This window comes from Branchiostoma belcheri, unplaced genomic scaffold (genome assembly GCF_001625305.1).
Source record: "Branchiostoma belcheri isolate BF01 breed outbred unplaced genomic scaffold, Haploidv18h27 scaffold324, whole genome shotgun sequence".
Classification (NCBI taxonomy): Eukaryota; Metazoa; Chordata; class Leptocardii; order Amphioxiformes; family Branchiostomatidae; genus Branchiostoma; species Branchiostoma belcheri.
The window spans coordinates 83442-96769 of NW_017803937.1; the positions used below are offsets into that span (position 1 = coordinate 83442).

At 37.7% G+C, this 13328-nt stretch overlaps 1 protein-coding gene across 1 annotated transcript in view; it reads right to left on the reverse strand.

The window, feature by feature from the left end:
• Positions 1-13328, reverse strand: part of LOC109475077 (adhesion G-protein coupled receptor G7-like) — a 44506-nt gene that overhangs the window by 14645 nt on the left and 16533 nt on the right. Inside the window, exons 10-20 of the mRNA XM_019775620.1 lie at positions 10022-10165; positions 9464-9558; positions 8926-9048; positions 7780-7931; positions 7332-7525; positions 6782-6952; positions 5870-5979; positions 4360-4622; positions 2845-2935; positions 1893-2017; positions 1025-1133 (exon numbers count right to left, since the gene is read on the reverse strand). Coding sequence (XP_019631179.1) covers positions 1025-1133; positions 1893-2017; positions 2845-2935; positions 4360-4622; positions 5870-5979; positions 6782-6952; positions 7332-7525; positions 7780-7931; positions 8926-9048; positions 9464-9558; positions 10022-10165 — 1577 coding nt within the window. The remainder of the gene's footprint in view (positions 1-1024; positions 1134-1892; positions 2018-2844; positions 2936-4359; positions 4623-5869; positions 5980-6781; positions 6953-7331; positions 7526-7779; positions 7932-8925; positions 9049-9463; positions 9559-10021; positions 10166-13328) is intronic.

The following is a 13328-nucleotide window of genomic DNA, read 5'->3' on the forward strand; positions in this document are numbered from 1 at the left end:
AATGTATTAATTATTCAGCGGTATTGATCATCGTTATAGATAGGTACAGGATGAAAAAAATATGGACATTAATAAGCTGGAAAGTCATTTGCTCTTCGAAGATGACCTTTTTTTTGGGGGGGGGGGTAACCCCATGTGGCGTCTGACAAAAAAAATTGAGTCATACTGCAGTCTACACGTCATGCATTTAATACTATGATAACATACACATTCAGAATACATAATGTCTGCAGCATATGTTTGTATTTCATCTCGGCATGATCTGATACGAGGCTGCGATACAAGAATCATGCTACAAGAATGAAGAATGAAATTCATATTTAACAGATTGCAGCACCTCATACATTCCATATGCTATAATGCTGTGTTTATCATTGGTAAATCGCATTGATAACCTGCTGAGTTGTTACTGGAAACCGACAACTTATACAACATTCCCTTTATCTGAGTGTTTTCTTTTCTTTCGACTTTCGCGATCTCTATTTATCCAAATTATACAATACAGTTCAACAAATCAAAGCTTTGCAAATCAAATTGTTTAGGTTAGGCTGGGAAACAGGAAACACGCCATTTTTCCTAGGCCCTACAATACCAAAAATGTTTTTTTTTTCTTTTTTTCCTTAAACAAAGAAAATATATCTTGTAGCAAGAAAATTATTCTTTGAACAAGAAATTTGAGAATCCCCGAAGCAAGAACATTTCAAGAAACACTGTTGCTGTAGCAAGAAAATGATTCTGCCCACAAGAAAATATTTCTTGAACTAAGAGCAAGAAAACCATTCTGTACACAAGAAAAGGTTTCTTGTAGGAGAAAAAAAACGTAAACTTTCCTAAAATTCAAAAATTCTAAAGATTTTTGTTGGTGAGCATGATAGTAGAAATATTTTCTTTTCTTAAGAAAAAAGAAAACAAATCTTTGTGTAAGAATCAATATACAATATATTTGAAGAATGTTTCTAGAAAATCCCCCCCGCAAAAAAATAGTTTTCAACATAAGAAAATAAGAAAAAAAATGGTAGTGTACCTAATCATGAAGAATCCAAATATCCAGGTGAGTCCGACCAGCACCATGACAGCAATGGCGATGCGCAGCTGCTGCTTTGTTCCTCCGCTGTTATTATCATCAACTTTCCCTATAGAAATGTTTCACTTCGATAAGTACTGCAATATCTATACGTCGTATAAAGTAGGATGAATTTCATTGGACAATACGAATATTGGGTTGCAAAATATGTTGAAAGAGAAACAAGAAATCGCATGTTAATGTAATTACAAAATGTGTTGCACTTTATACTGGTGGCATTGTATTTATGTTTGAGTCAATTTTCTGTTATTTTTCTTGTATCTGTTGGAATGTGAGAAACGGGAAGGGACGAGAAAAGAAGAGATAAGAAATACGGCCATGCAGTTCTTAAAAATTAGCTAGGAAGGTGAACGTGTATTATGTCATCCTAACGACTATCTACTGGATTGTTGACCATGCAATCTTGAGATATAAAGCACATAATTAAAAAGGACATTCATTTTGCCGACAGCTACCAGCACATTAAATATCGCATCCCACTAACATGTCCTTGAGTTATCGTAAACACATAAAATCAACACACAACTGCACATTCACAATTGCACACACACTTGCACACACACTTGCACACACACACACACACACACACACACACACACACACACACACACACACACACACACACTTGTACACACACACTAAACATAGAAACGCACACACACATAAACATACAAACTCACACACATACTAACACAAATGAGCACATACATAGTACATACATACAAACACACACACAAACATACACACACAGACACACACACACACACAGCCCTTGAAACCGAAATAATAACAGATTCTCAGAACTTACCTTTGGTCCTTCCTCCGCAAGTCAGCTTGGTGATGACCATGATATACACAACGGTATTGAACAGTAGCACCAGTCCCACAGGCAACAGGAACCCATAGTACAACTGGTTACCTTGTAGCCAGCAACTAGACAACAACAACAAAATTAATTCGACTATACACGGTGCTTTGGTCCTTGATAACAAGCTGTAACAAGAGGGATTGAGACAATTATCGCAACGTCTCCCCCTTTGTTTCAGACATTAAAAAGTATAACAACACAAAGTGTTGGAAGGAAATTTTTTCTCTGTTTATGGTTAGGATAGCAAGATTGGAAATATGCGTCTTCTTAGGTGATCTTACGTTGTTTATGATTTTAGTGCACGAGTGGTTAAAGCAGCTATACCTTCGTGAAAGATAATTATCACCAACCAAGACAAAGGACAGAGACACGCAGTTTGGCCGACAAAGGGAAAAGTTTAATCATTTGGCGGGCTTTTTCAGAAGAGATACAGGCCTCTCAATGAATAAAGATTTCGAAGAAAAAAAAAATACAACAAAATGTATTGTCTTACCCTAAACTTGACTTAGTAAAAGTAAGAAACTAGAAAAGAATACGGTGGCGAGGAGGGTGGTGGTGGGAAGAGAACCAGAGACGTCCGCTCACAATGCCCCGGGCTGGGCGAATGTGAGCGGGGAGCCGGCTAGCCCGGGTCCACGTGGTTCCCGGCGCCAGGCCACAGAAGTTGGGGCGGAGTTGGCGATTTCGCCCGGTAGTGCTAATTAACAAAAACAACTGCCAGGCATTTTTCCACCATTGCTACTCAGTTCCCCTCCCAAGGGCTTCTGCGATACTGATCCGTTTGTAAATTCCAGACACCAGTCACATTCTACCTCTAAAAGATAAAGATTTAATCCCACTTATTTTTTTACTAATGTTTTGACTATGGTCGATTTAATACATTATAACTTACACACTGGTGCTCCTGTAGGTCTCCTTTCCATCAGGATATGTGCTGGGTACATCCACAGCAAGGGTGATGGTGGCAACAATAAAGGGAAGACCTGAAACAACCCAAAAATGTACGTTGGCATAAGTACAAGCAAACTGTACTACTTAAAGTATCATATTTTGACTACCACTTTTGATATTACTTATAGTTTTATTATACTTCAAGTATAGAACACATAGAATATATGGTTGCACACATTTTTCCTTTTTTTTATTTCAACAGAACACATCTTTGCTCAATATTTAAAAAAATTAAATGGCATGTATCATGTAATTCTCTTTGTTTTGTTACATTATTTTAAACAAGTTCTGTAGGAGTTTGCTACAGAAGATAATATTTATAAGTTATATGGTTACCCAAGGAATGATTACGTGTGTAAAGAAGTCAAGTGTGAGTCTTGATAATTATATTCATTCACGCTTTAATAATCATGACCATTTTGCTAAATTACACAGACCATTGCAAGTTAAAGGTATACAGGATATACATTGCAAGTATTTGTAAATGAGCAGTTATTTAAAATCACCACAATAGAAATGTATTACCTATACTACATGAGATCATAAGTTGAAATTCTATGTTTGAATTTATATGGATTATGTTAACATGGATGGGCTGACAATTATAATTCTGTAATAAGATAATGTGATTCCCTTTCTTGTATCACAATAAGTTGTGATATTTCACTCTATGGTTTAGAGCATAAACGGAAATTGGTAGAAATTTTAGGAATCAGAACGATATGTTGACATAATGTGTTCAACAGAGCAATCTGTCAAGAGAATCAGACATTTAGTAGTCTACGGAGTCATTGGTTAGTTAGCTGTCTCTGAAAGATGCTTGTAACAGAATTGATTTACTTACAACAGCGAGCAGATTATTATTGGAATGAGCAGAGCACTTTGGACTAATGCCTCTGACTATTTACAGCGTAGAGGTACATATCCAATCTTTTGTCTCTGTTACATAGCGGATCATAATGACCCCCAGTGGGGGTCTTCACGCTTCGTTAAAAATTGAGAAATCTCAATATTTTTGCCAAAATCTTGAGATCTAATGAGACAATCTTGAGATTTTTCATGACAATCTCCAGATCTTTCAGAAAATCTTGAGATGAAAACAAAAGGTCTCAAGATCTTTCCAAATGTTTTCAAAGCATCTTAAGATTTTTCCATAGCATCTCGAGATGCTTTAAAAAATATCAAGATTTTAAAAGCAATATTGAAAAAACCTGAGATCTTTTAAACAATCTTGATATTTTTTAAAGCATATCGAGATGCTATGGAAAAATCTCAAGATGCGTTGAAAACATTTGGAAAGATCTTGAGACCCGCTGGGGGTCATTATGATCCGCTATGTAACAGAGAAGTTTTTGTCAAAAGATTGGATATGTACCTCTACGCTGTAAATAGTCAGAGGCATTAGTCCAAAGTGCTCTGCTCATTCCAATAATAATCTGCTCGCTGTTTTACTTACCCCATGCAAAGATAGCCGCCTTAAGGAGAAATCTAGAAACATGTGCCCCCAAGACCTTCACGAAGGCAAGGTACATGTTGAAGGCTTCAACAGCCATCCACATAAACACGGCCAATAGGAAGTAGTGTAGTAAAAAGGCCACGGTAGTGCAGCCAACCGGGGAGTTTGTAGCATCGATGCCTGCCAGGAAGATAATCAGAGTTGCCAACAAGGCGATGCAAAGATTCATAAGGATGTGCTGTGGCCTTGTCTGACGAAGTTGCCTGCAGAAAGCACATACTCAGTTATCTTGAAAGTTCATCTTTGTTGATAGACTTTAGTATGCCTTAAGTTCAAACTGTACTTTCTAACACAAAGAATCAGACTTATCCAAATTTTCGACTGTACAACTCACAGTCCACCACTTCCGTGACGTCAAATTATGCAGATGACACAAGTTACTATGATAGCAGTGTGCACGATGGATTAAAGAGGTCATCTAGATCCAGACACTACACCTTCCCTGAACAAAGACGGGGGGCGGCACAGACTTTCTGCAACTTACGATCTACTTCTCTCGTGTGTCATCTGCATAACGTGACGTCACGAAAGCAATGGATTGCCCATTCCTTCACAAAGACTGGATGTGTTCCAGAAAGTCCAATTCTTTTTAGAAATTACAGTTTAAACTTAAGGCATAAAAAACACAGTTGGTAACGTCGCACTGCCTCGTAACTCCTGCAGTGCAAACTTAAGCTCTGGCCTAAAGATAGTTTTTAATCCCTTTTCTGTGTAAAGTTTTAGTGTTGTGACTGTTCATTTACCGTTACAGGATAAGGTGTTTAGAAATCGTACTAGAAAAATCTTAGAGCGATGTGCACTCGAATGCTTACTACAACGGATACCATTTCATCACAAGAGGCTACCAGTCGTATAATTACAATGCTGTTACTAAGCATTGATATCTTGATACTTTAGAAAAACAAATCAGTTTCAGCAGCATTGCTTTCAGTATATTATTAATAAATCTGTATACCATACCCTAATATCCAAATGTGCCAGCAAAGATATTTTTTTAAATGTTTTTTTTATTGTCCAAACAGTACCCGTGCAGTCGCAGCCTTATACGGCTGAATTGATGCAGGGTATCACATAATAGTCAATACAAATCACAACAATTACAACAATCAAATAATACAAATGATACACATATATTTTTCCACAATTATTTTTTGTGGAACTGTCGCAAGGGTCTGTGCGGCTGCCATTCGGCGCTACAAGGTGACCTCAATACGACTTTCCCCAACCGAAGTTAGGTACCCATTCACACCTGGGTGGAGTGAGGAAAGTCGTGTAAAGTGCCTTTCCCAAGGGCACAACGTCGGGGCGCATGTTCAGACATGTTCCGGGCACGACTCGGAATCGAACCCGGGTCTCCCCGGTTCATAGTCGATTGCTCTAACCACTACACCACCCAACGCCATATCTGTTTGCATGACCGTACTGAGAGACTTAAGTCTAGCAAACTTACTTGAACACCAGGTAGCTGATGAGTGTGAAGGCGAGGCCTGTTGTGGACAAAGCAATCCCAATTTTACTGATTATATCCAGTGTAAAGCTGTGCCACGGTCCGTATATATCCTAAAGAAAAAAAGAAATATTTCCTTAGCAAACGGCAGATATATTTAGGAAGTCACATTGTCACTAGTGATGTTTTGAAATATCAAGAAATAATAAATATTATCTACAAGGATGTTAAATGATCTCAGATGTGTGATGCTTACATTTAAAATGCATAGAGATAATGACGGATTATTATGAGTAACGTACGATGTGTAAGGACTGAAATGTGATGATGTGAAGTCAAATAATATAAACTGTGTAAACGATTTTGCAATAACAATTTGAAAGTGAATACTCAGTAAAATAAGAAATCTTATATAAGGCCACAGCAAGTAAATTTTATGGATGACATCCTCCGCAGATTCCAAATCTAATGCGAGCGGGCGAAAAAAACAAGGCGGGCTGAAAAAAAACAAGGTTTGTACAATTTAAAATTTTGACTCAATCATTGTACAAATGGTTTTGATTCAGTAGGAACATCACATATACACAACCAGCATCACTTATCACTGCATCAAAGTAAGAAACATAACAATAAACCAGAGCCTTTTCATGTCTCCTGTCTTCATAGTTATCTGCCATCCACCTTCCGGAATGGCAACAGATATCTTTGCCCATTTCCGGCATGTTCACCACTGTCAGAAGGCAACAAAATTTCTTGTTTTTTTTTTCAAAAGCAGGCAAAAATCAATGCGCGCGTAGATGTCATCCATAAAAATTACTTGCTGTGGCCTAAATACATATCTCAACAACATGACCTTTTTGCATACTTCTAAGTGTATCTATTTGGCAGTAAATGGATGATGCATTTCTGATTTACCATCAAGACAGCGAAATTAGTGAGATGGCTGCAATTGCACACAATCCTTTTGTTGTCCATTTTAACAAAGTCGCATCCCTCCGTTGACCAGTCTCCTCTGCCCTCTGCAGCTGTGAAATCCCAGAAGACACACCTTATGTTGGTCACAGTGCTGTTTGTGCTGTTCTGAACCTGTCAAAATATTAAAAAACGATAGAGGCAAAACAGTAGTAGAACCAGAAATGTTGGGTGTAGAAGGACCATCAAATGTAGAGTTTCTACGCAATGTAATTATAATAGTTTGTACTTTTTGATTTTATGCCTAAAACGTGAGATACAACAAGGGTATGGTAATATATAAACAGTATTTTAAAATATTAGTCTAATGGTGTCAATATTACTTTTGTTTAGATTTCATCTATGTTTTTTTTCATTTGTACTTTCTTTGTTAAGTATGATTCTGTCCTTTTGCATTCAAAAAGCAAATCCGTAAAGTCATTTTCACTGAAAGTATAAAAGCTTTGACTACAATCTTTACAAAAAAAGTTAAAAACGAGGAAGAATTACTTACGATGGGAAGGTATCTTGTCACTACAGGGGTGGAGAGGTTCTTTAACTCAAAGTGACTTATTCTGCTGGCAATAATTCTGCTGTTGACCCTGGTTTTCGAACCGGCTAAGAAAGAAGCTGTTTGATTGGGTTGGAACAGCCGACTGCTCTGGTAAATGACAAAACTCAGACGAACGTCCTCATTGGTTGGATCGTCTGTAATGCAACACAGAAAATAACATAATTCCTTTAAGCATTATGACAAAAATAGATAGACATATCATGGTTGACAGCATTTGTACGTCCCAGGTTTTCTAAATAAAATGAATTAAGTAAAGAACATGTAAAGAACGTACTGTATGTGGTCAAATAAAGTGATAAAACATTGGATCACGCACTTTTGCAGTGCTTTTAAACGTTTTCCAAATTCAATACAGAAATATTATAAAAGGTTATTAAGAACAACCAACCAGATATATTTTTCTTCAAGACTGATCCAAGGTCTTCAGGCAAGGCAATGGAAGCATCTACTTCATCATTGGGGGTGGATGCTGAGTTAGGGTAGTGTCGTACCGATTCGTCTTGAAGGCCTTCACTGTTTGCAAGGGATGCAAATCCGATACTGTAGACAAGAAAAGAAGACCCTTTAGAGATTCCAAATTACACATAGTGTGAGCTATTACATGCACGAAATTACTGATAGTGGGCTCATCATGATAATTGAGTCATAATCGAGGCTGCAGTCTGCAAAGCAAAATATAGATCTCTCCCATAGCCCAGACCCATAAAAATGCCATTTTTAGAAGGGTTCAGCCACACTTCATCCGTTGGCCCAATATCATTGTCATATCAAATCTAAACAGTTAACTGTGATGAACAGCAAGGCCCCCGTCTCTAATGTTAGACGGTTTTGCAAGATCATTGACGGCACACACTCAAGTTTTTTTTTTCAACTTATGCTATGTCACCACCAATACAGAGGACAAACGCATGAACGGGCATTAGACGATAGACAAACTCCTTTACACCTAAGTAAAGTGAGTAAAGTCGTTTAAAGTGCTTTTCCCATGGGTACAAGAGCGGTAGCAAGGTAACATTCAAACTCGGGACCTCTTTGTTTCGAGCCAAACGGGCTGTCGTTACGCCATGCATAAGACCCCACAATAGAGCGTATATTGATTTACTGCCTTTAGGCCACATGAATTTAATTTGTTGGTTAACGGATTCGCCCACTTCATTTTTTTCTGATTAAAAAAATCAGAATCAACTGAAAAATACTCATATTTTGCCCTGAACAGTTCAAAACAGCCATTGTCTTCCTAGTTGTTACAGTTATTCCATCTCTCAATGAAGTGGTATCATTAAAAGTTCAAAATACATTGTTTAAAGTTTGAACCAGCCTGGTGTGTTGACTTCATGGCTCCTATCGTACCATTTTGGGCATAATAGGATACCTATGCCTAAATTGGTGTGGCCTTACAACATGTTGTAAAGAGAAAAATGTATAGGAACAGGAGGACGGATACAATAATGATAACTGCCATCAACTTTGTAGTACTCTAATAGATAATAGATAATTTCTTTTTTTTTCTCTGTTGTTGCAGTTGTGTCTTCACCTGTTGATCAGTTCTGCAGCTCCGATCTGGTAAGTTTCCACGCCTATGTTTTGCTCAATTCGGCGGAAACGCTTTGTTGTCAGATTGACACGATCGTTGAACTGCTCCAGAGCTTGCACAATTCTAACAAAAATAAATAAGATAAATAAATAATTTGCATATTACTCCGGAACAGGCTTTTAATGACTAAAAGCTTTTAGTACCGTCATAACCCATAAAGAATACATGTATATCATTTCCCATATACTATATGCACCATTTCAAGCTGTTTAAAACATTTACACTATGTTTAATTATTAATCATAAAAGTCATGTTTAATTAATTAATAATTAATAACAACTATAAGATCCAGTATAATATATTTGTTTTTACTAAAACGCAATGAATGGTAACCAATACGTTCAAAAATCGCGTGTTTTGCAGCTGACCGATGATGGCATCCAAAAGTTACATGTTCCAGCTGGTATTGCATCGCCTTTTATTGATTCACATATACATATCACTGATTGTCATCTGATATGAGGCATATTTGAATACCTAGTAGGAGCCTGGTCCTTGACCTGACTTTGATAGAGGACGCCATCATCAGCGTTCATTATCTGATCAATTGACACGACCACAGAATAGCCAACCTGAAAATTCGAGCAGATATAGTGCATGTTATCTGTGCATTTGAAAACAGTCAAAACCAACTACTTATATTATGAAAATTTTTAACTGTTCTCCAACTCATAAATTTCACTCACCGGAATTTTCGACTGAATCACTCAGTCTTCCTCAACTATCTTACTTAAATGCTGTAGACACGTGATTTTTCCCACGTGTGACGTCAGCAAAGGGTCAAAGGTTGTCTGAAGTCGATATCACCCCCCGTCCCGATTGAGTGATGGTGGAAGTGCATTTGGGTCAGACAGCTGAGGAAGACTGGGTGATTCAGTCGAAAATTCCGGTGAGTTGGAGAACAGTGAAAATTTTTTCTTAATGTAATTTACCAAATCAGATTAACTTTCATGCTGATGTAAGAAACCAACTACTTAGGTCATGTTCCATTTTTACTTAAAAGAAACAAACGCAACAAAAAATTCCAATACCCACATTCTCATCTCCGGGAATGTCTGCAATGTTTTCCAGGACAGTGGAAGCGTCTGTGATGTTTTCTACCATAAGGGAACTCCCGATAGATGTAAGGATTTGAGTATATGCAGCAACTTCTGCTACATTGTCGGTAGTTACAGTCATCTGGAAATGGATTGAACACATTCTTAGTCAAGAGTTCTCTATTCTATTAATTTTTCCCTTTTACCCATTTTTACCGAAGGCACTACTCAGTGGTAACACTGTTCTTTAGTGGGGTCCTGTGTCATACATACATAAACAGATAAAATACATAAAGTTAGATACATACAATAAAATTGATATATAAAAATAAAAAATGATAATGGCAATGCTGATGATTAAAAGATTAATCCAGTCCGTTTCAATTGTCGTAATCATGATCGAATTTTGATTTCATAAATTTGCTTTTAGAAAAAAAATTAAAGGGCATACCAGTATAAGCAAAAGTATATTATTTTATTTTCACAATTTATGTTCTATTGAATATTATAAAGTTGTATTACCTGTGCAAGATTAGACAAGTCTAACCCACAGTTCAACAGTTCTGGGCTTGCCCATCTAACTCCAGTTTGAACATCCCCGGTACACCTTCGGACAGCCAGCGCAATACCAGCTGGAAATTGAATACGTTTATTGTTAAGTGTGTCAAGGATTTAGACCTGATTATTTAGCACATTTTTTTAGTTACTATCTGAGGGAAAAAGACGAATTAGAACATAAAGTGGTGCTAGAATAGTGGTTCTTTTTTTCTACTTTTAATCCAATAAGTTATCATACTCTTGTATAAATGAGCTAGGGGGTACCCGGGTGATAACTCATTTTTCACTAGTAGGATAGTTATTTGTACGTCTTACTGGTGAAAAAAGTGGTTAACACGTCCTAGATCATGGGCTACTTGAAGAAGTTATCTTGTGCAAAAATGAGTTAACATCCTCATTTTACCAGAGAGAGAATAAATGGAATGTCTTACTTGTAAAAATGTTACTTGGTAACCTGTCTCTTTTTTCACTAGTAATGAGAACTCTTACTATTGAAAAAAAAAGAATTTAATATAATAGAGGAGAGCGGATCCCGTTACACTAGTACGAGATTTCGATGCAAGCTTTTAAAATATTTGGATACATCCATTTCATTGGTATTCTCTTACCACTGCTCGTGTTGTTTCCACACAGTTGTGTTGAGTAGGCGTGTTTGTCTCGCTCAGTGGTTGGAAATGTTAAAGTCACATTATTGAGAAATCGGTCAGGCACAGTCACCGTTTCACTGTAGCATATCGCTGGAGGACCAACAAGGTTTAGAACTAAATGTTTCAATGAAAAAATGGTTATTTGTGAATTCGTCTAAGAATAGGTCTGCATGCAATTTATTTGAAGTTGCAAGCAGAGACATGTCTGCAGAACGGTTATGTCAGTAAGGGTAAATGTTTCAAGTTAAAACGTCATACTTGAACGAAGCCAAGTGTCAGTCTACTAAGGAAAACCAAAGTGACTGGAAGAAAGCTTTAGGTCACAGAATTTCTTTGAGTTGTATCAAAAGTTTTACCTTTTTTTAACTGAAAATGACGTTTACTACGAAATACACGACATGGATTTAAACATCAATCGATGGGAATTATTGGCATATTTTAAAATACTTTTCAGGGTATTTGTTTAGGTCATCCATGCTATTCCTTATATAAATTATTGCCAGGAACAGTCACATACATGTGCTCAAGAGAGTCCAATCGTCTTCATCCACTCCGAGAGAGTTACTAGACTGCACAGCTGTCCTAAGAGCCTTGGAGATGTTGTTATACAGGTTTTGCTCTTGGAGCGAATAACCCTGTACGATAACGTTTTGATCTGTGATTACACTTCCTAGCCTGCAATAAAAATAAGAGTTTTTACTTTTTGTGCAAAGGGAAAATCTAAATATACACTTTTTATATCAAAGCATTTGCCATACTGATATTTTAACTAATGATTATTTTAATATTGCAACTATTGATCCAATCCCAACACCTTTTAACACTATCAAAATCTATATCTATGGCAATCAATCGATATCTTTATTTGCAATCAGATACAGATTCATGTACAGGTACATATTGATGCACAGATACAGATTCATGTACAAATATACAGATTTTCCGAGTAGGATGACCGTGTCAGTTGACACGGCGGCCTTCGCGTGGATTTGTTTAAGGTGGATAACAGGTTGCGAATCTGAGACCCACACACTTGGGCATCCGTCTTCCCCAGCGGATCCACATCGAGGGAGAAGTGCTGGTTCCGGTTGGGATGCTTGCAGCGAGCTGCCGGATGACTTGGTTACGCTCAAGGTCCGCCTTGACTTCGCCAGCCCGCCTGGCGCTGCTCTCGTCCGCCAGCTGAAGACAGCTGCCGTTGGAGACTTCACTGCTCAAAAATCGGAATATCCGGACGTTTCCAGGCCTGTACATGTCCCGTGAAACTTGGCGTGTCCGGGTGTGTGCAGGAAATGTCGGCCACGGCGTGTGCGGGTCTGTGATACCTCCGGACACGCCCGGACACCTGGTAATTAGTCGTGTGTACGGTAATATACGGGCCTGCACACGTCACATGTCGCAAGTACAAAATGTAATGCCAAACAATGAGGGGTCATCATACACGTTTATCGTTTCGCAAGTGCGCGATCTGATCTGATGAGATATTCACGTGTGTTTACAAAGGCCGTGTGTAAGAAAAGCGGGGAAAATGCTGCTTAGAAAACAATATTAATTTCTTTCCCTCCTGAAATGTACCTAAACATTGAATAACTATCTAAAAACGCAGTTGGTAACAGGCAACGCAACACAAAGACAAGACCTCTAGATTGGATGGTAGAGGAATCAGCAGTGAATAGAATAAATGTTGTTTGGGGGCCGATGTCTGATAAAACTTGCTCTCGCCACAGTCTGGTTGATTTTTTGGGCCACGCCAAGCTAACATAAATTCCGACTAAAAAATCTAGCAGGATACCTTTTAAGTCCTTTATATAAATAATACTATGGTATAGCTTGGTGTGAACAAGGAGTTTGTATGAACACGGAACTTCTGATCAACAATATTCTGATAATATAACGTCCTTGGTATGAATGGGGTCTAAGGGTATCCCTAAATTTATACTAGTAACCATAGCCCTTGCTATGAACAATGATCAGATTTCTTTGTGTGGTCCTGTATTATGCCGGCGCCATATTGGATCTACAGTACTAGTTTATCATGGGAAAAAAACAGCACAATTACTAATCAGAATTTTACCAAACTACTATTGGGAACCTCAACGT